This window comes from Taudactylus pleione, unplaced genomic scaffold (genome assembly GCF_031769625.1).
Source record: "Taudactylus pleione unplaced genomic scaffold, aTauple2 ptg000168l, whole genome shotgun sequence".
NCBI lineage: Eukaryota > Metazoa > Chordata > Amphibia > Anura > Myobatrachidae > Taudactylus > Taudactylus pleione.
The window spans coordinates 1799993-1826820 of NW_028284570.1; the positions used below are offsets into that span (position 1 = coordinate 1799993).

At 45.2% G+C, this 26828-nt stretch overlaps 1 protein-coding gene across 1 annotated transcript in view; it reads right to left on the minus strand.

Moving 5' to 3' along the window:
* Positions 1-26828, minus strand: part of LOC148521400 (uncharacterized) — a 206981-nt gene that overhangs the window by 38896 nt on the left and 141257 nt on the right. The window contains 7 exon segments of the mRNA XM_088475227.1: positions 761-859; positions 6087-6188; positions 6821-7027; positions 15721-15819; positions 19709-19909; positions 23283-23381; positions 23970-24086. Of these exon segments, the coding sequence (XP_088331353.1) occupies positions 761-859; positions 6087-6188; positions 6821-7027; positions 15721-15819; positions 19709-19909; positions 23283-23381; positions 23970-24086 (924 nt within the window).

The window sequence follows — 26828 nt, forward strand, 5'->3', positions numbered from 1 at the left end:
GCTCTTGGCAGCAAACAGGTCATTACTGGATTTAGTGAGGGCAGTTTCAGTAGAGTCGAGAGGACGAAAACCAGACTGAAATGGGTCAAGCAGTGAGTGGGAGGAAAGGAAGGTGATAAGGCAGCTGTAAAAATACATTTGAGGATCTTGGAGGAAAAGCGTGGCAAGAGAGATGGGGCATTACTTAGAGAGAGTGTTAGGGACAAGGGTGGATTATTTAAAAATGGGAGAGACAAGAGCATGCTTGAATGCAGAGGGAACAGTGTCTTATGTGAGAAAGGTTGAAGAGATGGGCAAGGAGGGAGGTGGATGCATGGAAGGACTGTGTAAGGGCCATGACCTAATCTCCAGAAACTGGGGAGAAGGAAGTCACAGTTGGCAGGAAGGCGGATAATATGGAGAGAGGCTGGAGGGGAGGTGACTGTATGGGAAGGGAGAGGCTGGGGTAAGGAGGGACTGGTGGGATGTGATGTCCTGACAGATGGATTGAATTTTGGATGTGAAGTGGGTAGCAAAGTTAGTGGTGGCAAGTGTGGAGGGAAGGCAAAGAAAGGTGGGCAGAGGAGGGAGTTGGAAGTAGCAAGAAGATAAGTGTTTTGAAACACTGTATGGAGAAGGACAGGGAGAAGTCTGCTTTTGGTGAATTAGGAACGCCAGGGTTGAGGCACAGATCTGTGAAGGTGCATAGTGACAGCTGGAGCAACAGCGTCCAGAGCAGAAATATGGCTATTATTGGTAAAGAACCTTCTGGAGATCTTACCTTGGTGCTAGTAATATGAAATGATATGCTACCCTTTAATGCGTCCAGAACGTTGCTATGCCCATTCTTAGCCGCCAGATGGATGGCGGACATCCCTTCCTGTAATACACAGAGGGGAGAAAGAAGCTACTGCGGGATATTGATAACATGGGACAGTATGACAAGTTCAAACTGAGGGCTCGATTCAGACCCGCTCGCTAGATGTGTATGCAAATTCGGCTAAGTGACAGCAAGGCAGGTGATTGTACGGCAAGCCATAAGCACGTCCACTATGTCTTGGTGTGCGATCGCCCTGTGTATGCAGACGCCCACCAGCCTGTCTCAAGACCCCCACTTGCGCACGTCATCTCCAGGAAATGTATGCAACCATCAGTACATCGGGTACGCATCGCTTGTGGTTGACTATACCCTACCGCAAGCACTACGAGCACTTCAGTGTGAAATACAACCAGGTGACGTGTACTATGACGCTGCCTGCTAATTATGCACGCCTCTGAAACGGCGTTAAGATGCTCAGGCACGCCTGCGTTCACACCTCCACTCCCCCGTTGTTAATGGCCAGCCCTTGTCACCACCCACAAATGGCTTCTCCTATCACTCACTCTGCTGGGCTGTCTATGCGCAGCGGGCAAACGCTTCCCGATCTCTTGCACTGGTTCGTCGTACGCATGCGCACAATGCGGAAATCGGCCAGCTACGAGCGTATGCCTCCTAGCGAGCGGGTCAAAATCAGGTCCTGAAACTTTTCAGTTATGAGATTCTATTTGGTAAAATGTACTGAAAATATTTAGCTGACTAAATTGAACTTAGTTACTGATAACTCTGGCAAATATGGCGGTAAGTACAGGTAGAAACTGTTGTTGAGATTGTAATTGCGTTAGTAAGGTAATTAGGGATGGGTAAGGGGGGCACTAGATAGAAGGGTAAGGATTGGTAAGGGTAACATTAGATAGAAGGGTAAGTAAGGACTGGTAAGGGGAGAATGAGAGTGTAGGGTGGTAAGTAAGCATTCGTAATGGAGGCATTGGGTAGTAGGGTAATTAGGGATGGGTAAGGGGGGCATTAGATAGAAGGGTAAGTAAGGACTGGTAAGGGGAGAATGAGAGTGTAGGGTGGTAAGTAAGCATTGGTAATGGAGGCATTGGGTTGTAGGGTAATTAGGGATGGGTAAGAGGGGCATTAGATAGAAGGGTAAGTAAGGACTGGTAAGAGGAGAATTAGAGTGTAGGGGGTAAGTAAGCATTGGTAATGGAGGCATTGGGTAGTAGGGTATTTATGGATGGGTAAGAGGGGCATTAGATAGAAGGGTAAGTAAGGACTGGTAAGGGGAGAATGAGAGTGTAGGGGGTAAGTAAGCATTGGTAATGGAGGCATTGGGTAGAATGGTAATTAAGGATGGGTAAGGGGGGCATTAGATAGAAGGGTAAGTAAGGAGAGAAAGAGTAGGGTAAGTGAGCATTGGTAGTGGAGGCATTGGGTAGTAGGGTAATTAGGGATGGGTAAGGGTAACATTAGATAGAAGGGTAAGTAAGGATTGGCAAGGGTAGCATTAGAAAGAAGTGTAAGTAAGGACTGGTAAGGGGAGAATGAGAGAGTAGGGTAAGTAAGCATTGTTAATGGAGGCATTGGGTAGTAGGGTAATTAGGGAAGGGTAAGGGGGCATTAGATAGAGGGGTAAGTAATTAGTTAGCATATGAGTCATCACTATAAACAAATCACTAACCCCTCTCACGCCAGCACCGTTCCTTACTAGTGCACTATATAAAATCACTAACCCCTCTCACACAAGCACCATTCCTTACTAGTGCACTATATACAAATCACTAACCCCTCTCACATCAGCACCATTCCTTACTAGTGCACTATATACAAATCACTAACCCCTCTCACATCAGCACCGTTCCTTACTACTGCACTATATACAAATCACTAACCCCTCTCACGCCAGCACGGTTCCTTACTAGTGCACTATATACAAATCACTAACCCCTCTCACGCCAGCACCGTTCCTTACTAGTGCACTATATACAAATCACTAACCCCTCTTATATCAGCACCATTCCTTACTAGTGCACTATATACAAATCACTAAGCCCTCTCATGCCAGCACCGTTCCTTACTAGTGCACTATATACAAATCACTAACCCCTCTCACATCAGCACCGTTCCTTACTAGTGCACTATACAAATTACTAATCCCTCTCACGCCAGCACCGTTCCTTACTAGTGCACTATATACAGATCACTAACCCCTCTCATGCCAGCACCGTTCCTTACTAGTGCACTATATACAAATCACTAACCCCTCTTATATCAGCACCATTCCTTACTAGTGCACTATATACAAATCACTAAGCCCTCTCATGCCAGCACCGTTCCTTACTAGTGCACTATATACAAATCACTAACCCCTCTCACGCCAGCACCGTTCCTTACTAGTGCTCTATATACAAATCACTAACCCCTCTCACATCAGCACCGTTCCTTACTAGTGCACTATATACAAATCACTAACCCCTCTCACGCAGCACCGTTCCTTATTAGTGCACTATATACAAATCACTAACCCCTCTCATGCCAGCATCGTTCCTTACTAGTGCACTATATACAAATCACTAACCCCTCTCACATCAGCACCGTTCCCTTACTAGTGCACTATATACAAATCACTAACCCCTCTCATGCCAGCTTCGTTCCTTACTAGTGCACTATACAAAGCACTAACCCCTCTCACATCAGCACCATTCCTTACTAGTCCACTATATACAAATCACTAACCCCTCTCATGCCAGCACCAATCCTTACTAGTGCACTATATACAAATCACTAACCCCTCTCACATCAGCACCGTTCCTTACTAGTGCACTATACAAATTACTAATCCCTCTCACGCCAGCACCGTTCCTTACTAGTGCACTATATACAAATCACTAACCCCTCTCATGCCAGCACCATTCCTTACTAGTGCACTATATACAAATCACTAAGCCCTCTCACATCAGCACCGTTCCTCACTAGTGCACTATATACAAATCACTAACCTCTCTCACAACAGCACCGTTCCTAACTAGTGCACTATATACAAATCACTAACCTCTCTCACGCCAGCACCGTTCCTTACCAGTGCACTATATACAAATCACTAACCCCTCTCACATCAGCACCGTTCCATACTAGTGCACTATATAAAATCACTAACCCCTCTCACACAAGCACCATTCCTTACTAGTGCACTATATACAAATCACTAACCCCTCTCACATCAGCACCGGTTCCTTACTAGTGCACTATATACAAATCACTAGACCCTCTCACTCCAGCACCATTCCTTACTAGTGCACTATATACAAATCACTAACCCCTCTCACATCAGCACCGTTCCTCACTAGTGGACTATATACAAATCACTAACCCCTCTCACGCCAGCACCGTTCCTTACTAGTGCACTATATACAGATCCCTAACCCCTCTTATGCCAGCACCGTTCCTTACTAGTGCACTATATACAAATCACTAACCCCTCTCACATCAGCACCGTTCCTTACTAGTGCACTATACAAATTACTAATCCCTCTCACGCCAGCACCGTTCCTTACTAGTGCACTATATACAAATCACTAACCCCTCTCATGCCAGCACCATTCCTTACTAGTGCACTATATACAAATCACTAAGCCCTCTCACATCAGCACCGTTCCTCACTAGTGCACTATATACAAATCACTAACCTCTCTCACAACAGCACCGTTCCTAACTAGTGCACTATATACAAATCACTAACCTCTCTCACGCCAGCACCGTTCCTTACCAGTGCACTATATACAAATCACTAACCCCTCTCACATCAGCACCGTTCCATACTAGTGCACTATATAAAATCACTAACCCCTCTCACACAAGCACCATTCCTTACTAGTGCACTATATACAAATCACTAACCCCTCTCACATCAGCACCGGTTCCTTACTAGTGCACTATATACAAATCACTAGACCCTTTCACTCCAGCACCATTCCTTACTAGTGCACTATATACAAATCACTAACCCCTCTCACATCAGCACCGTTCCTCACTAGTGCACTATATACAGATCCCTAACCCCTCTTATGCCAGCACCGTTCCTTACTAGTGCACTATATACAAATCACTAAGCCCTCTCACATCAGCACTGTTCCTCACTAGTGCACTATACACAAATCACTAACCTCTCTAACAACAGCACCGTTCCTAACTAGTGCACTATATACAAATCACTAACCTCTCTCACAACAGCACCGTTCCTAACTAGTGCACTATATACAAATCACTAACCTCTCTCACAACAGCACCGTTCCTTACTAGTGAACTATATACAAATCACTAACCCCTCTCACAACAGCACCGTTCCTTACTAGTGCACTATATACAAATCACTAACCCCTCTCATGCCAGCACCATTCCTTACTAGTGGACTATATACAAATCACTAACCCCTCTCACGCCAGCACCGTTCCTTACTAGTGCACTATATACAGATCACTAACCCCTCTTATGCCAGCACCGTTCCTTACTAGTGCACTATATACAAATCACTAACCCCTCTCACATCAGCACCGTTCCATACTAGTGCACTATATAAAATTACTAACCCCTCTCACACAAGCACCATTCCTTACTAGTGCACTATATACAAATCACTAACCCCTCTCACATCAGCACCGGTTCCTTACTAGTGCACTATATACAAATCACTAGACCCTCTCACTCCAGCACTGTTCCTTACTAGTGCACTATATACAAATCACTAACCCCTCTCACATCAGCACCGTTCCTCACTAGTGGACTATATACAAATCACTAACCTCTCTCACAACAGCACTGTTCCTAACTAGTGAACTATATACAAATCACTAACCTCTCTCACAACAGCACCGTTCCTAACTAGTGCACTGTATACAAATCACTAACCTCTCTCACAACCGCACCGTTCCTTACTAGTGAACTATATACAAATCACTAACCTCTCTCACAACAGCACTGTTCCTTACTAGTGCACTATATACAAATCACTAACGCCTCTCACATCAGCACCGTTCCTTACTAGTGCACTATATACAAATCACTAACCTCTCTCACAACAGCACCGTTCCTTACTAGTGCACTATATACAAATCACTAACCCCTCTCACGCCAGCACCATTCCTTACTAGTGCACTATATACAAATCACTAACCCCTCTCACGCCAGCACCGTTCCTTACTAGTGCACTATATACAAATCACTAACCCCTCTCACACAGCACCGTTAAAAAATACATTATGTTAGAACACCACAACTTTGAACTTACCCCGTCCTCATCAGAGGCGGATGCACCAGTTTCCAACAAAACCTTTACCACCTCTGCGTGTCCCCCTGCCGCGGCCAGGTGCAGGGGGGTGGAATCCGTTGTCTGAAATGGAAAGTATCACCAATAAAATATTTTGCTCTATGCTACTATTTTCAGTGTTTGGGTAATAGCGCAATAATGCCTTTTTTTCTTAATTTGCGCCTGATATAACAAATGACTAATAATATTCCTGTTTCAAGACTTTACAAAAATATGTGTAACTAAGAGGCATATTTATAAATCACATTTTGTGGGAACATATGTTTTCGGAGACACCTGTAAAATGTAAGCATCCCCTGGATGTATGTAGGTGATAGCAAACAGGGCCAGGCTTCGGAATGCGCTAACGCCATCTTAGGATGGCGTTATCCATGGTAGCCTATAGGCTACATATTGCATATTTTACGGTATTGCATTCGCCATAGGCAGCTGAAGGTCCCGCAGCACAGTAGCAGAAAGCAGCAACTTTATATAAACAAAATAAATACTACCCGCATGAATGTAGATAAGCTAGAAAATATATTAATATATGGATTTTTTTTTTGCCACACTTCATCTTGGCAGCCCCATGAGACCAGTTGTGGGCACCCGCTGAGATTTTGTTACCAGTGGGTGCCTGTCGCTGCACAGAGGGACTTATAGAAGAAGTACCAGCAGCACACAGGGATCCAGCTGACAGCCCAGATGGTCCTCACCTTGCTGCGGGCTGTGGTCACCCCGCTGCTGTTAGACTTGAGAAGCTCTTTGATCACAGCAACACTGCCCTTAGAGGCTGCAATATGGGCACAGGTCAAGCCATCCATGTTGGCGGACGTCACCAGCTCCGGTCGGTGTTTCAAGAACAACTTTACGACTTCAGAGTGGTTGTTTTTGGCAGCGACATGGAGAGGCGTTTGTCCTTCCTACGGTTAGCGAACAACATTTAACATTATACATAAGCATTATACTGTACATTTAGCATTATACAAGAGTTGTCTTCTTCGTACTAACCACGTATGTATGTCTAATGCAGCTAATGTATAGGCGTCTGATCCTACAGAAATACAACTATTAGTTCGGAGACGGCAACAAGTTGATTCTCATGTCACGTGGTTAGAATCAGTGGGCTGCAGACCTAAATTGGTAATTAGCCCACAAACATACTTTCGAGGAGTAGCATTAGTCAGGTGACAAATACATTGGGGCTAATGCAGGCGCCAGTCTGCATGATTGCCGGTACACATTTTGCCTGGGTGAAGAATATGCACCTGGATAAACCATGCGGCACTGCTATGGGAGTAAATACAGATGCCTGGGTGCAGAATATGCACCTGGATAAACCATGTGCCAGTGCTATGGGGGTAAATACAGATGCCTGGGTGCAGAATATGCACCTGGATAAACCATGCGGCACTGCTATGGGAGTAAATACAGATGCCTGGGTGCAGAATATGCACCTGGATAAACCATGCGGCAATGCTATGGGGGTAAATACAGATGCCTGGGTGCAGAACATGCACCTGGATAAACCATGCGGCAATGCTATGGGGTAAATACAGATGCCTGGGTGCAGAATATGTACCTGGATAATTTATGCAGCACTGCTATGGGGGTAAATACAGATGCCTGGGTGCAGAATATGTACCTGGATAATTTATGTGGCACTGCTATGGGGGTAAATACAGATGCCTGGCTGCAGAATATGCACCTGGATAATTTATGCGGCACTGCTATGGGGGTAAATACAGATGCCTGGGTACAAAATATGCACCTGGATAAACCATGCGGCAATGCTATGAGGTAAATACAGATGCCTGGCTGCAGAATATGTACCTGGATAATTTATGCGGCACTGCTATGGGGGTAAATACAGATGCCTGGCTGCAGAATATGCACCTGGATAATTTATGCGGCACTGCTATGGGGGTAAATACAGATGCCTGGGTACAAAATATGCACCTGGATAAACCATGCGGCAATGCTATGAGGTAAATACAGATGCCTGGCTGCAGAATATGCACCTGGATAAACCCATGCACCAGTGCTATGGGAGTAAATACAGATGCCTGGGTGCAGAATATGCACCTGGATAAACCATGCGGCACTGCTATGGGGGTAACTACAGATGACTGGGTGCAGAATATTCACCTGGAAAAACTATGCAGCACTGCTATGGGAGTAAATACAGATGCCTGGCTGCAGAATATGCACCTGGATAAACCCATGCACCAGTGCTATGGGAGTAAATACAGATGCCTGGCTGCAGAATATGCACCTGGATAAACCCATGCATCAGTGCTATGGGGGTAACTACAGATGCCTGGGTACAAAATATGCACCTGGATAAACCATGCGGCACTGCTATGGGAGTAAATACAGATGCCTGGGTGCAGAATATGCACCTGGATAAACCCATGCACCAGTGCTATGGGGGTAACTACAGATGACTGGGTGCAGAATATGCACCTGGATAAACCATGCGGCACTGCTATGGGGGTAAATACAGATGCCTGGGTACAAAATATGCACCTGGATAAACCATGCGGCAATGCTATGAGGTAAATACAGATGCCTGGCTGCAGAATATGCACCTGGATAAACCATGCACCACTGCTATGGGGGTAACTACAGATGCCTGGGTGCAGAATATTCACCTGGATAAACCATGCGGCACTGCTATGGGGGTAAATATAGATGTAATTTCCTGGTCACCATAAACTATTATAAAGCTCTACAACCCTCATGTATTACACCTCAGCAACCAGAAGTGAGTAACCTGCACACAACCCCCAACCCCCCCTCCCCCCCGCAATGACCTTCTATTGCTAAATTGTTCCCTACTATCAAATTTGACTCTGCCATATAGGACTTACACTCTTTTAAACTGAATCTCACCGCGCCCAGTTTCTCCCTGATTCTTCTACTGTGAGATCTCATGGCTGGATCCGGGCAGGCCTTACATTCCCTGCGGATTTTACCAGTCATGGTCAATGGCTATACCTAGCTGAGCTTCAACGGAACTCTTCTTCCCGGACACTCAATCCTATTTCCTGCGTTCCTTGCCTACATCTTCCATCCTTCGAGACCTTACCCCTTTTGCGAGCGCTACACATTGACCAAAGGCTTAACCCGTGGGTGCAGAACATTGTTTCTTTTCACCTGCTCCATTTACTTCTATATAATTTTCTCCTTTATTCCTGATCTGTAGTCAGAGGTTACTTACAGTACATAACCCTATCTCGTGGTCTCCCTTTCCCCTCCAACCCCCCTCTCTTACCTCCATTCCAGTTCACTTTATGTTTACTGTTAATCATTTATTTCTCTCTTAGAAAAACTGAAAATGAAAACACCGGTCATCTATTTATGTTCATTCTATATTATTGCAAATTTTTTGGTAATTGTTTACTTCAGTATTCGACCTGGTTACACTGTGGAATTCTCTTTATATTTTCTGTGTCTCTCTTTTCTCTTAGCCACAATGGGATGGGTACGGGATTCAGGTGTCGGGATAATGGCGACAGCATTCTAACTCCGTAATCCCCGCGGTCGGGATAATGACCGCATCCCGCCGCAATACTATTGATCTTAAGAATTATAAAAAAAGAAAACATTTTTCCCCAGTAATATCTGAATAGCGAAGTACAATACAGGTTGTGTCTCCCATATCCAAATATTCCGAAATACGGAATATTCCGAAATACGGAATATTTTTAGCATGACTGAGATATTGAAAACTTAGATTTTTGATGGTTCAATGCACACACACTTTGTTTAAGGCACAAAATTATTAAAACTAAAGTATAAAATGACCTATAGGCTGTGTGTATTAGGTGTATATGACACATAAATGAATTTCATGTATGTACACACACTTTGTTTGAGGCACAAAATTATTGAAAATATTGTATAAAATGACCTTCAGGCTGTGTGTATAAGGTGTATATAAATCATAAATGCATTCTGTGTTCAGATTTGGGCCCTATACCTAAGACATTTCAATATGGTATGCTATTATTCCAAAATACGGAATATTCCGATATCCAAAATACCTCTGGTCCCAAGCATTTTGGATATGGGAGACTCAACCTGTATATAGTGCAGGGCTTTCTATATAGCGCTCTAATATACACATGATTTATGAACCTTGATGCATCACGTAATATTTAAGTTGCGTTGCAATGCAGCACGCAGTTCGCTGTATATTTTGACCCTGCTGCACATCTGTAATTATGTCATTATTTGTTGTGGGAATCATAAGATTTGTGCAATTTTATATCTAGCGTATTGTTACGCCGGAACCTGAAATAAGTTATTGTCATCTACATGAACTTGCACCAAACCTATGGGATAAGCAAAAACACGCCTCCAAAAATACGCCTCTCAAAGGCAAAATCCAACGTATCTCAAAGGGATGATGTTAATTTGCGACTGTACTTTATGTGGGGGGGGGGGGGGGTTGCAAATTTCAGAGCATTGTGTTTTTGAAAATTGATATTTTTATATCCTTAAAGGAGACCTTCACCATCAGACCACTTTATGTAATACAGGAGTTTTGTTTTGCTGTCACTGAAGAGCTCTAAGAGGTCTGTGTACTAAGCCTTGGAGAGAGATAAAGTGGTTGTAGATAAAGTACCAACCAATTAGCTCCTAATTGTCATTTTTAAAAAACAGCCTGTAGAGTGACAGTTAGAAGCTGATTGGTTTATACTTTATGACCGTCCACTTTAGTGCTTTGTACATAGACCCCTAAATGTACAGAGCTGTGCAAGTCTGTCATACACAAGAGTAACTAAAAATATTTTTTTAGAGCTGTGCTAGTCTGTGTCATACCCAAGGGCAAATAAAAATAAATGTTTAGTGCGGTCCTAGTCTGTGTCATACTCAAGGGCAACTAAAAATAAATGCACAGAGTTGTGCAAGTCTGTGTCATACCCAAGGGCAACTATAAATACATTTTTAGATCTGTGCTAGTCTGTGTCATACCCAAGGGCAACTAAAAATTAATGTTTAGATCTGTGCTAGTCTGTGTCATACCCAAGGGCAACTATAAATACATTTCTAGATCTGTGCTAGTCTGTGTCATATCCAAGGGCAACTAAAAATTAATGTTTAGAGCTATGCTAGTCTGTGTCATACCTAAGGGAAACTAAAAATAAACAGTTTTGCAGATGTTAAGGCGGCACAGAGAAGGAAGTAACAGCATTGTATTTATATGTTGTAGACAGACACGGTAATAAACTAAGGAGCCTTAAATGAAGTACTGTATTGTTACACATATATATATATATATATATATATATTACCGCAACAAGTAAACGCTGAGCGTAAAGAGCAGGAAGCCGCTTGGGGACTATAAATGAAGCTAGACTGCCTGATATCCAAGTCTTCTCAATGGCTCCGCACTTGGATCATTAACACTGAGGAAATTCAGCATTCCATGCTAACATCAAGGTCGCAGCTTTGGTGTCACCAGCGGTGCAGGATAATCGCTGACAGGAAAGGGAGCAATGTCCTGCGGCCGTCTGATCTCCTGCAGAGTCAGCCGTCCAGGAAGGGATACTTAGTGTGACAGACAGACGGCTCTTTCATGTCTGAGGTGACACGTGTGGCAGAGACGCCTTCTCTGATGTCACCCAACAAACATTATGCAGCTGAAATGCGTCACAGCGCAGAACAATCACACACACAGCAAGTATCATCAGTGAGCACGGTAAACACTTGGGATTCTCCTGGTCCTCAAAGAGGAATTTAGATAGCGACAGTCACATCTTAGTTTATTCTGCTGCGTTACCGAACTGCAATGTATCTCCACGTGGCGATAACAGACAAGAAGCATGTAACAGACGCCGTACTCTTTCAATAAAGCTTATTTTTATAAGATTTTTAAATATTTTTAGATTTTTTTAAATCTATTTTTAAACCTTTGTTAATATCTTCTAGAAAATTTAACCACAGGTTTGTGACCGTCGGGATTCTGACCCAACCCCCGCAAACAGTCCAAGCTTCCAATCCTGCAATTAACTTTCCCTCGCCCTGATAATGAAGAAGAAATCCTTTAAAAACACAATGTTATTGGCAGGGGCTTCTTTAGAGAGGAGGAGGCCCGTGCGCATCCCCGTCACGGGCCCCCTCCTCTCACTCTGGTGTCCGGCAGCCGACTGACGCAGCTGGCAGGACACCGCAGAATCAATAGACTCTGGGCACTAGAGTGTGCCCAGGGTCTATTGCGCATGCGCAGATCGCCAGGGAAACGGCGCAGCCGCCATTTACCCCAGTGATTCTCGCACAGAGCATGCGCAAAACGCCGGAAAAATGGCAGCGGCGGACATTTTTTTTACCATTCTAACAGCGCTGGGAGACCCGACGTAGGACTTCGGAGAGGTATGACAAAGTATGGGTGCAGGGTGTGCGGTGCGGGCCCCCCCTGGACCTGGGAGCCCGTGTGCACCGCACACCCTGCACCCGTTATAGTAAAACCCCTGGTTATTGGGTTTTCTTCTTGTGTGAGGGGGTATGCAATCACTAGGTCACCGTTTATTGTGTTGGCATTCATAATATTGACAGCAGGAGGTCGACATTGATGTCGATATCATGTGGACACTTTAAAAATGTTGACATTTTCATAATGTGGACATTTTAATAAGGATTAGGTGAGCATTAGGGTTACGGTTAGTGTTAGAATTACGGTGAGCATTAGGGTTACGTTTAGCGTTAGAATTAGCGTTAGAATAACGGTGAGCATTAGGGTTACAGTTAGTGTTAGAATTACGGTGAGCATTAGAGTTACGGTTAGTGTTAGAATTACGGTGAGCATTAGGGTTACGGTTAGTGTTAGTATTACGGTGAGCATTAGAGTTACGCTTAGTATTACGGTGAGCATTAGGGTTACGCTTAGCGTTAGAATTAGCGTTAGAATAACGGTGAGCATTAGGGTTATGGTTAGTGTTAGAATTACGGTGAGCATTAGGGTTACGGTTAGCGTTAGAATTACGGTGAGCATTAGGGTTACGGTTAGTGTTAGAATTACGGTGAGCATTAGAGTTACGGTTAGTGTTAGAATTACGGTGAGCATTAGAGTTACGGTTAGTGTTAGAATTATGGTGAGCATTAGAGTTACGGTTAGTGTTAGAATAACGGTGAGCATTAGGGTTACGGTTAGTGTTAGAATTACAGTGAGCATTAGAGTTACGGTTAGCGTTAGAATTACGGTGAGCATTAGGGTTACACTTAGCGTTAGAATTACGGTGAGCATTAGGGTTACGGTTAGTATTACAGTGAGCATTAGGGTTATGCTTAGCGTTAGAATTACGCTGAGCATTAGAGTTACGGTTAGTATTACGGTGAGCATTAGAGTTATGCTTAGCGTTAGAATATCGGTGAGCAATGGGGTTACGGTTAGTGTTAGAATTACGGTGAGCATTAGAGTTACGGTTAGTGGTAGGGTTAGTATAAGGGTTACCATTAGGGTTAGGTACAGAATGATTAAAAAAAACAATAAAAAAAAAACCAGTATGTTGACATTTGTTCAATGTCGACATAGCATCAGTGTCGACATGTTGAATGCTGACACGGTCACTTGTTGACATCATGAACATGTCGACATTTTTATATTGACATAATGAATGTACATACTGTATATACCGAATACTTGGGAGCAAAAGAAAACAATTGGCTGCAATATGGGGGAATAATAGGTTTTCATTTGCTGTGATGTTCCGTCCCTTTGTGTCCGCTGGCCCCTCTGACCAGCAGTATAATTCTTCCCTTTAGTTATTCAAGTTCCAGACCACTAGCATTGTAAATTCACACACAGAGAAGGGGAGGGGGTACAGAGTATACTCTGCCTACTCCCTCGGGATGTCCAAGAGAAGGACAGGTGTCCTGCACTCCAAGGAGTGTAGAGCAGACTCCAAGATACCATCCACTTCCCCTGATAACGTCATTTGCATCCAGGTCCCGGCCCTGCAGCTCAACTGTATAAATTGCACCACTGAGCAGTGGGTGGCCGGTCCTCAATGTGCAATTTGCAGCACCACACGTTGGGAGACCCTTTCCAAACTCACCTGCTGGATGGGAAAAGTGAAAGGTCGGTAAACATGGCGCAGAGAACAAGGTCCTGGACCTACCTGATGACCTGGGCCAGCCAAATAGGCACAACCCTGCCCCCAACAATGTGCTGTCATCCCCCTGTTTGTACAGGGCCCAAAATTTCTCATGGTGGCCATGTTCACACAGCCCATGAAATGCCGACTGGCTCATGAGCTGTGACACTACTGCATGTAGCACATCAATCTAGATGCTGAGCAAACTGTAACTCAATAATAACGAGATTCAAAGCCCTACGTAAAAATCAAACAGCTACACTTCTTCTTACAGGCAACCAGAGTCATTTATGACTAAACAAACACATCTACTTTTTACAGAGGATTTCACCTTTAAAGCTGGGTACACACTTACCGATGTGTATACCCAGCAATGCCACGCCCGACCGAACGATATATAGGGTGATTGGTACACACTGCCTGTTGCGTTGACCATCCGCTCGATATGTCGGGCATCGGCTCCATCCATACAGGCATCGGGACCGGACGTTCCATCGGCCCTACATGCAAGCAGATGGAATGACCCCGATGGACGAACCGCGGGGGCGCGCAAAGTGGGTACACACTGGCCGATGTGGACGATATGTCAGCCCAGCTTTAGATGGCTAATTCACCTTGGGTGCTTTTTGGATATTTGGGGGATCATCCTGATGTCCCCAATGTAGACAGGAAATTGCTTTTACTCCTGGGCACAGTGGGCTGGAAGGCTATATTGCAACAATGGATTCATGACTCTGCGCCTACTATAACTATGGTGACTTCTAGACTACTTTTCCTGATCACCATGGACTGGCTGGAGGCTGCTTTAAATAAAGAATCATTAACACCTGCTTTGTTTCAATGCTGGGGTAAACACATTCAGACATTGCCTCTGTCAACCAAACTGGCGGTTCAGCGCTACTTCCAACACACATCATGGTATTCCTGCCAATTATTACATACTCAGAATCCTATTCCCCTCTAATTTTCTCTCGCTAATGCCTCCTCTCTCTTTTCTGTATGCAGATCTTATTTCACTATCCTTTACCTCGCTTCCCCCTCTTATTCTTCTTCTCCATGGATGTATCGACAACTTGTGGATTCCGGGTAGGCACTGATTGTGATTGTTCTTGCTTTATTCTTATTGATTGTTTAAGTCTGTGTCTTCTTTTTCCTGTTTGTATTGTTTAATTTTTCTATGCTATTTTGGAGTACTTGCTATCTTGTTAATCTATAGGTGGAGGTAAGTGTGTACTAACCTATTCCAATGCTATGCCTCTTGTTTGTCCACATTGTACTCTACTGAGCTTCAATAAAAATATTTTGGAAAAAGAAAGACAAAGTAATATAAGTTTGAAGGATGGTAAGCCAAACTGATTAAAGTTATCTTAAGGAGAATATTGCCTTTAAGTGTTACATAACTGTCCATGTACCTCCCACTTGCTGAAACACACTGTGAAACGTGCATTAACATAATGTAATTTATGTGAGCATGTATTTGTGTTATCCACTACAGCCTCTCCAGCAGATCTTACAATATCAGTAGCATTGACATCAGCCTTCAGGTTCAATAGACTGTTACAGACGTCCAGCTGTCCGCTCAGGGCTGCAAGGTGCAGGGGGGTGCGCTTGGTCTGCAGCAGCAAGGGGAGAGACAATTGTAGGAATTATGCAGCAGTATTAGTACTGAGCACTATACACATGAGCTAGTTCATTACAAAAGTTTCACTCACTCCGGCAAACTACACGCTCCTAGCAGAAAGGCATTTTCTATATCACCTTTATAATCCACGTTATTTCTCTAAGACCCCACCTGTCGATCTTATTTATGTGCTAAAAATCCCAAAATACAACAGCCGTGGGCCTAACGCCAGGTGGTGGCTGATGTATAAGGGGTTTAAGCAGATTCAGTCATCTCAAAATATATGTCAAAGTTTAGGACAAGGGGGTGTAAAAATAATAAGAGTTATGGTAGACTTACCTTTGTTAACTCGTTTTCTTTGAGGTCCATAGGGTCCACAGGAACTACCTTGGGGTATGTGATTGGAGTGATCCAGGCACCACACAGTCAAAAAGCTTTCAGCTCCCAGGATGCTCTGGTCCTCCTCCCTATATGCCCTGCCCCCAGCCACAGGCAATTTGTAAACAAGCCCAAAGGCAGGAGAAGGAAAGTTGAGAAGGAAGTACAATTTACACTAGAAACACTCGCACAAAGACGAGGAAATCAGTGACAAGAAGGAGCAGATCCCAACTGAGGCCAGGTGCGTCAGGGTGGGTGCCCTGTGGACCCTATGGACCTCGAAGAAAGAGTTACCAAAGGTAAGTCTACCATAACTCTTATTTTCTTCAGGTTCCATAGGGTCCACAGGAATTACCTTGGGGATGTCCTAAAGCAGTTCCCTTAAGGGTGGGGATGCTCCTGAGCAGAGAGGAGAATCCGCCGCCCAAAGGAAGCTTCCTGGTAGGCATAAGTATCAAATGCATAAAATTTGATGAAAGTGTGGACAGAAGACCAAGTGGCTGCCTTGCACAATTGTTCAGCAGAGGCACAGCGTAGAAACACCCACGATGGTCCCACAGTGCTGTCACCGTTTTTGGAACAGGGAGATCATCCTGCGTGTAAGCCTGAGAGATAGTCACGCGCAGCCATCGAGCCAGAGTTTGTTTATTAGCTGGTCAGCCTCGTTTGTGAAAACCATACAACACAAAAAGAGCGTCTGATTTTCTAAAAGTTTGTACGATCCACATAGATACGGAGAGCATGAACCACATCCAGGGAAGCTTCACTTACAAAAAGGTCTGAAGACTGGAAGGCTGGAAGTACAATCTCTTCATTCACATGAAAACAGGATACTAACTTAGGAAGGTAACCAGTATGGAGGACAGCTCTATCCTGGTGAAAAATCAAAAAGGGGGAGCGACAAGAGAGCGCTGACAAATCAGAGACTTTGCGGGCAGAGAAGAAAAAGTGTCTTCGCTGTCAACCACTTCAATCTATTGAGTCCAGAGGTTCAAATGGGGGAGCCTGTAGCCCCTTTAAAACTGAAGACAAATCCCATGGTGCCACCGGTGGGTGTCTGAACTCGGAGAACACCCTGAAAACATTTTTTTTTTAACATCCGGCAGAGAAGTGATCTTTCGCTGGAACCAAACTGACAGCACAGAAACCTGTACTCTCAGGGTGGCCAGGCAGAGACAGAGGTCTACAGCCTGGAGAAGAGCAAGTTCCAAGGAAATCCTATAAACCTTAGGGTCATACTTTCTGTGGGAACACCATTGAACAAAGGAGTGCCAAACTCTGTAATAGATGCGGGCTTTCATGCCCTAAGCATCGTCTGAATCACAGAGCTAGAGAAACCTTTGGCTCTTAAGAAGGAAGACTCAAGAGCCACGGCGTCAAAGTCAGACGAGGTAGGTCCGGATGCAAGCAGGGACCTTGTGCTAACAGATCTGGACATAGAGGAAGAGGAAACTGAGGGTCTATCGATAGATTTCGTATGTTGGTGAACCAATGGTGTCTGGGCCAAGCACGAGCTACCAGTACTACTGTGTCGCCTTCCTGCTTGAATTTCCTTAAGACCCTTGGAGGAGGGAAATTGGAGGAAAGAGGTACGCAAGCTTGAAGCGCTTCCACGAAGGCGGCTGAGGGATCTCTGGTTCTGGACCCGTACCTGGGGACCTTGTGGTTGTGACGTGAGGCCATGAGGTCCAAGTCTGGTAGGCCCCATTTGTTCATCAGGAGTTGAAAGACTCCCAGGTGGAGAGCCCACTCTCTGGCGTGTATGTCCCAATGACTTAGGAAGTCCGCTTCCCAGTTGATGACTCCAGGGACGAATATTGCCAAGATAGCCGGAAGATGACGTTCTGCCCAGATCAGAATGTTTGCCACTTCCCTCATGGCTGCCTGACTTTGCGTGCCTCCTTGATGATTGAGATAGGCTACTGTGTTCACGTTGTCAGACTTAATCTGAACCGGCCTGCCTTGGAGGAGGTCCTATGCCAGGATGTTTATGGGCAGGTGACTTTCCTGATTTGTCCATCTTCCCTGAAAGGTATGATGACCTGTCACCACCACCCATCTGAGAAGACTGGTGTCCATGGTGAGGAGCACCTAATTTGGATTCCAAAACAGGCGACCGTTGTCCAGATGAGACTTTTGGAGCCACCACGAGGGAGAGAGCCGGACCTCTGGAGTGAGAAGGATCCTCTGGGACCGTATTAGATTATACTGCCCGTTCCACTGGGAGAGAATCAATAGTTGCAGAGGCTGTAGTGGCACTGAGCATACTCCACCATGTCAAAGGTGGATACCATTGAACCCAGGACCTGCATTGCTGATAGAATGGATACCCTTTGATTTGCGCACTCGCAATAATAGGGCTGAAATCTTGTCCCCTGGAAGAAACACCCTTTGTGCCTGAGAATCCAGAAATCCCGCAGATGTAACATCCACTGTATTGGAGAAAGTGAGGGCTTCTTCCAATTGATGATCGAGCCATGCATTTGTAGTGGTCAGTTGGAGATGGTGTTGTAAAACAGCTGGAGACTATGCAAATATCTGGAGGTCATCCAAGTATGGCAGTATTCTGACTCCCTGACGCCTGAGTTGGGCAGTCATAACCGCTATTATTCTGGTGAAGACCCAAGGGGCCATTGATAGACCAAAGGGCAATGCCTGGAATTGGTAATGTTGGTGCAGGATAGCAAACCACAGAAATTGTTGGTGGGATGGCGTAATAGGCACATGCAGATACACATCCTGAATGTCCAGGGAAGCCATGAAAACCCCAGATTCCATTGCCAGAATAATTGACTGAAGAGTCTCCATACGGAATTTGGGTACACGGATAAACTTGTTGACAGCTTTCAGATTCAGAATAGGGCGATGAGACCCATTTGATTTCTGAACCAAAAACAGATTGGCATTATAGCCCTTTCCTCGTTGAACCACAGGAACCGGGATTATCACCCCTTCCCACAACAGGGAGGTGATGGGCTCCTAGACAGAATCTGATGGGGGAGTCTTACAAAAAACTTAAGGGGAGGATGCCTCTGGAAGGTGAGGGCATTCCCCTGAGAGACCACTTCTCAGACCCAGGCGTCTGTTGTTGTTTGATGCCAGGAGTCCACAAAATGAAGAAGTCGGCCTCCCAACCTGGGATCTCCCAAGACGAGGCCCACCCCATAAGGCGGAGGGTTTGTCATCCAGCATGGAAGCTGGACATCTGAGCAGCCAAGACCTATGGACCCTGAAGAAGAAAAGCTATGTTTTCATAAGTCGGTTGGTTAATTAGACCAGACCGCAGTCCCCCATGAACAAAATGGGGACTGCGGTTTGCACCTTTAATTTGCCTAATGCAGACAATTTATCTGATATACAGTATCTTGTGTTCAAGTTTTGTTAGATAAGTTAGTTAATTATTTTGGGGAAATTAGTTTAATAAATAAGACCCTTATACTGAGTTTACGCCCAACAGGTATATTGTTAGCTTTGTTGGTTGGATTACGGAGCGTGCTATTTACCAGTGACATGGCGTCAATGCTGGCATGGTGGATCTCCACAAGCAATTTAACAAGATGGTTGAAGCCATTGTGGGCGCACAGGTGAAGCGGCGTGAGACCGAGCTTGGTTTTGGTGTTTACGAAGGCTTTGTGTCTCAGAAGGATATCGGCCATCTTGTGGTGGCCATTCTCACAGGCGAGGTGTAAAGCCGCTTTGCCATGCTAAGGAGAAAACAAGAGGATTTATCACAAATGTTTATTACCAATTGTCATTTCTATAATTGTTCAGTAAAAGCTATGGACAGATATAATTGTATAGTATCCTAAAATACCACGTGGATAAGGAATAATTGTAGCTGACCAGGGGAGGTGAGGTGCCTGAAGCTATATATATATATAAAATAAGCTCTCTCTCTTATGCAAGGACAGAGTTTTAGACCAGGACTCGGTTTTTGTCTAGGTTTGAACTTTGTCAGGGCCACACGCTGTCACGCAATCTCTAAGAATGGGGACACTCATAAATTACACAGGTTCCGGGGCTGGCTCAAGTGGAAATTGAGGAGCCAAGATCTTAAAAGGCCCCTCCTAGAGGTAAACCCCCCCCCCCATACATTTGCCCCCACGCAGAGCCCATTCAGGTTATGCCACACAGTAGTATCCCTTATACACATTATGCCATGCACTAGTAGTGTCCTTTATACATTATGCCACACAGTAATGACCCTTACACATTATACCATGCAGTAATGCCCATTTCAGATTATACCACCTAGAAGTAGAGCCCCATATAATAAATTCTTCCACACAATAGCAGTACCCCTTACACATTATGCCACCCAGTAATGCCCCTTACACATTATATCACACAGTAATGCCCCTTATAACATTATGCCACACAGTAATGCCCCATACATATTCTCCCCCCCCCAGCAACTAACCTCCACATCTCCTTCCATCAGCCTCTCGCCTTCCCTTGTGTGCCATCAGCAGCCAGCTGGTGTGGATTTGGGGCCGAGCCGCCAGCTAATTACAGCTGGCAACACCAGCAGGCAGTGGCAGACATAGACAGACAATCAGGAGCCACCACAGCTGATTGGCTGCCGTTCCGTGAGCTCTGATTGCCTCGCGACCGGCGTCACTGTCTCCCCATGTCTGTCTGTTGGTGCGCCAGCTGTAATCAGCTGGCAGGCTAGCACCAAATCAACAACGCTGCCTCCCGGGTCCCCCTCAGTGGCCATGACTGGACCAGCCCACCTTGTGTGTGTGACTGGGTGCGGCGGGCCACAGAGGCAGCTCGGGCACCATAGCGACCACACCCCTTGTACCCAAGGTAGTTGGTTACACCACTGTTTGCATGCATGCTAGCAAACAGTGGGGTCCTTTTCAGGATGAATGGAATAGGGTTATAGGCGAGGACAATGTATACAAATAAAGGCTGCAAGTGTACTTCAGGGTCCAGTCATTAACCCGGGCAATGCCGGGTATCCCAGGTAGTATATTAAATAGGCACAAGAGGCACCTGCCTGGGCTGGGACTTTTGTACTTATTATTTTATCTGTCCCTTAATGATATAATTTGTATATAATGTTAAATAGGCATACCAGTGTAGTGGTGGGGATGTAATGGAGACTGTATGGTAAGCGGTATTAGGGGATGGGTGTGCTGGTGGGAAACGAGTTTCCAGGATAACAAGGAGCAGCGGTTGTACATCGGTTATTGCGGTTACCGCGCTAACTGGACACATTGATGTAAGGGTCAGTGACTGTGAGAAGAATGTGAGTGAATACAGCAGGATGCACATACTGGGAATCACTGGGTTACAGGAAGGGTCTCTGATGGGATGTACAGATCGGGGGCTGGCACATTAGCGGCAGTACGTGCATTTGTCACCTGTCCAATAGAAAGTTACAATTTTAAATATTTATTATTATTAGGAAATAATATTTTTTTCAAACAATTGTCCGATTTATCAATATTAATGAACTGGGCAATAACACTTGTCTTGTACTGTTTACTGATTACTACTCTTAGCTTCTGTGTTTGCTACTAATAGATTGAACAGTGCTTACTTATCAGTTATCAGGTACATGGAATGCTGCTCCCAAGCCCAGTTATTATTCTGTAGGGATTGTAAGTATATGTTTAATGAAGATGATTATAATTAAAACTGCATATAGTTCTTCTTCAGTGGTCACCTTGGGACTTGTGGTGCCCTCAAATCAACAAAGTAGCTCAGACCATCTACATGTAAAGGCCTTTGCCGTAAATCACCATTAGCAAAGTGCCCCACCTCCTCATTATTATTACTGCCTTGCGGGCAGGGCCAATTAACAATGGGACGGATGGGACCAGGGGCGCCGAGAGGGGGGGGGGGGAGCGGGTACAGTTTACCCTGGCCCGGGCTTCCAGAGGGGCCCAGTGCCGCCCCCCCTTCCTCCCTCCCTCGCAGCAGCCCAGCACACAGCGTGCGCTGGGATGCAGTGGGAGATTGCCCGCGCCACAGCAATCTCCTATGCCTGAGGGGGGGAGCGATCACACTGATCGCGCCCCCCCCCTGACTTTGCGCCGGGCTGAGGGGCTCACAGCACCCCCGCCCCGGCGCGAAGCGGCGCTGCAAAAGTATGTTTCCCCCCCCCAAGGTGGCCCGGCCACGCCTCTCTCGATTAGGCCACACCCCCTTCTTTACCGGGGTCCGTCGGCACTTTCTACGCCCCTGGATGAGACTACAGCAGCTTCAGGCCTCCACAGAAAAATAGGCCCATCATTATGACAGCATGATAATGACCAACTGCCAATTGGTCACACGGTTTGCCATAAATCATAAGTATTAAAATTATATTTCAAGGTTCCTCACAAAATAATGCAAGGGGGTGTACATGCCCACATTGCACTGGCCACACCCACACAGCACTGACCACACCTACAGGGCACTGGCTGCACCCACAAAGCACTGGTCACACTTACAGGTTACTGGCCACACCCACACAGCACTGGTTACACTCACAGGGTACTCGCCACACCCACACAGCACTGGTCACACTCACAGGGCACTGGCCACACTCACAAGGCACTGGCCACACCCACAAGGCACTGGCCACACCCACAGCAAACTAGTCACACTTACAGGGCACTGGCCACACCCACACGGCACTGGCCACACCCACACGGCACTGCCCACACTCACAGGGTACTGGCCACACCCACACGACACTGGCCACACCCACACGACACTGGCCACACCCACACGACACTGGCCACACGGCACTGGCCACACTCACACGGCACTGGCCACACTCACAGGGTACTGGCCACACCCACACAGCACTGGTCACACTCACAAGGTACTGGCCACACCCACACGGCACTGGTCACACCCACACTACACTAGTCACACCTACTCTGTTTCTCACAATAGGCCCTCTAACATTTTCAGCCCATGTGGCCCATAACCCGGCCCTACTTGTGGGACAATCACTTTGACAAAAAAATAAAAAAATATTTCCCAAATGGAACCACCATAACTGACTGTAGCAATGCGCGCTTGGTCATCTCTTTTATTCTATCATAATATAATGATGGTTTGGTGGTCACTTACCTCATCGAACACATCCACCCTGACGTGATGCTGTAACAGGAGTTTCACAATCCCGGTGTGGCCTTTATCCGCTGCCACGAGCAATGGTGACCATCCGTTCTAGGACCAGGAATGAACAAGCAGATGTTACCCTATAACATAACTAGGCTTCTATTTACTTTGGTGAAACAATATTGCTGCATCCCACAAAAATGCTCCACCCAATACAGCCCAGTAATAGGACCAATACTGTACCAGAGGAGTGCATGTGCTATTTGTCATTAATAGGGAAAGTGGGTGTATATCTATATACAGGGCGTAACTTGTGCTGTAATGCAGTTACCCCATGTTATGGGCTCACTTTGTGCATGGATTTATGGGGGGTAATTTACACTTACTGTGCAGATCAGTCAGCCCTGTGTCTAATATAATGTAATACTCTGTGATATCGCACATCACGTTGATTTCTGTGTTTGTACAGCAGTTTGTTAGTGCTGGTGTCATGGCTGCCGCTACCAACAGGAAAACCTAGATGGCCACCTATGGCTCCTAAACACAGTGTCTGCAATATCCCTGCTGCGCCCTTTACCAACATGGAGGGCTAGGAGCCTTGTTGAGTGCAGGGCTGTGACATCATACACCTGCGTTGTGACATCATACACCTGCTTTCCAAGAGGACAAGATGATGCCCAGCAGTTGTACAGTCACCTTTGCTTGCTTGTTCATAGACTGCTGCATCTGGTTGGGTCCTATATGTTCAATCATCTCCAGTAAGACGTCTTCATTCCCCATCCTGGCGCAGTAATGCAGCGGAGACTCGCCGGCCTTCCGTGTCATAGCATAGAATAGAGATAAAGTTTATGTCACATTATCTATCAATCTATCAGGTTGGGTATGGGATACAGGCGGCCAGAATACCGACAGCGGCATTCCGACAGTCAGAATCCCACTGCCCAAATGTAAATAGCCTAACGCTAATCCCTAACTCTCCCCCTAACCCCAAGTCACCTTTCCCGCAGCCTAACCCTAGCCTCCCCCACCCCACAGCCTAACCCTAACCCCTAACTCTCCCCCTAACCCCAAACCATCTTTCCCGCAGCCTAACCCTAAGCTCCCCCACCCCACAGCCTAACCCTAAGCTCCCCCACCCCACAGCCTAACCCTAATCCCTAACTCTCCCCCTAACCCCAACCCACCTTTCCCGCAGCCTAACCCTAACCTCCCCCACCCCACAGCCTAATCCTAACTCTCCCCCTAACCCCAACCCATCTTTCCCGCAGCCTAACCCTAACCTCCCCCACCCCACAGCCTAACCCCCCCCACCCCACAGCCTAACCCTAATCCCTAACTCTCCCCCTAATCCCAACCCACCTTTCCCGCAGCCTAACCCTAAGCTCCCCCACCCCACAGCCTAACCCGAATCCCTAACTCTCCCCCTAACCCCAACCCACCTTTCCCGCAGCCTAACCCTAACCTCCCCCACCGAACAGCCTAACCCTAACTCTCCCCCTAACCTCAACCCACCTTTCCCGCAGCCTAACCCTAACCTCCCCCACCCCACACCCTTACTCTCCCCCTAACCCCAACCCACCTTTCCCGCAGCCTAACCTCACCCACCCCACAGCCTAACCCTAACCTCCCCCACCCCACAGCCTAACCCTCACCGGTCGGGTTTCTAGCGTCGGGATTCTGACTGCTGTCAGTAGCATCCCGACAGTCAGAATCTCGATGCCCAAACGTAAATAGTCCAACACTAACCCCTAACCCTCCCCCAAACCAACCTTCCCTCCGCCTAACTCTACCCCCTCCGCCTAACCCTATCACCCCCTGTAGATTAACCCTTAAACCTAACCCTCCGCCTAATCCTAATAACTACCACCGAGATGCTGGCGGTCGAGATTCTAGCTCCGGGATTCCGACTGCTGTTGGGGTTCCGGCGCCAGTATTCTGAGCACCAGCATCCCAACCGCCAAGATGTCAACTACATCTCTATCTATCTATCTCATATTTATCCATCTATCTCTCATCTATCTATCTATCTCTCATCTATCTATCTATCTCTCATCTATCTATCTCATATCTATCTATTTATCCCATATCTATCCATCTATCTATCTATCTTTCTCATATCTATCCATCTATCTATCTCATACAGTAGCTATCTATTTATCTCATATTTATCCATCTATCTCATAACTATCTATCTCTCATCTATCTATCTATATATCTATCTATCTATCTGGACTTCATGCTTGGTTTGTGCTCTGACATGCACTGTCAAGTGTGGGACCTTCTATAGACAGGTCTATGCCTTTCAAATTCATGTCCAATCAACTGATTTTACCACAAGTGGACTCCAATTAAACTGTAGGAACATCTCAAGGATGATCAGTGGAAACAGGATGCACCTGAGCTCAATTTTGAGCTTCATGGCAAAGGCTGTGGATACTTATGTACTTGTGATTTCTTAGTTTTGTTTTTTTTTTATTTCAATTAAATTAGCAAAAATCTAAAAAAAAAAAACTTTTTACACGTTGTCATTATGGGGTATTGTGTGTAGAATTTTGAGGATAAAAATCAATTTATTCCATTTTGGAATAAGGCTGTAACAAAATGTGGAAAAAGTGAAGCCTTGTGAATTACTTTCCGGATGCACTGTATCTATCTCATATCTATCTTTCTCTCATATCTATCTATCTATCTCATACCTATCTATGCATCTGTTTATCTGTCTCATATGTATCTCTGTCTATCTCATATCTATCTCTCATATCTATCTATCTAGCTAATCTCATATCTATCTATCTATCCATCCCATATCTATCTATCTAATATCCATCTATTTAATATCTATATTTCTATCTATCTCATATCTATCTATCTATCCATCCCATATCTATCTAATATCCATTTAATATCTATATTTCTATCTATCTCATATCTATCTAATCTACAGTATCTAATCTATCTCATATCTATCTCTCTCATATCTATCTATCCATCTCATATCTATCCATCTATCTCATATCCATCTATCTCATATCTATCTATCTCATATCTATCCATCTCATATCTATCCATCTCATATCTATCCATCTCATATCTATCCATCTCATATCTATCTAATCCATATCTATCCATCTCATATCTATCCATCTCATATCTATCCATCTCATATCTATCTAATCCATCTCATATCTATCCATCTCATATCTATCTAATCTATCTCATATCTATCTATCTCATATCTATCTATCTCATATCTATCTATCTCATATCTAATCTATCTCATATCTATCTCATATCTATCTCATATCTATCCATCTCATATCTATCTATCTCATATCTATCCATCTCATATCTATCCATCTCATATCTATCTAATCCATATCTATCCATCTCATATCTATCCATCTCATATCTATCCATCTCATATCTATCTAATCCATCTCATATCTATCCATCTCATATCTATCTAATCTATCTCATATCTATCTATCTCATATCTATCTATCTCATATCTATCTATCTCATATCTAATCTATCTCATATCTATCTCATATCTAT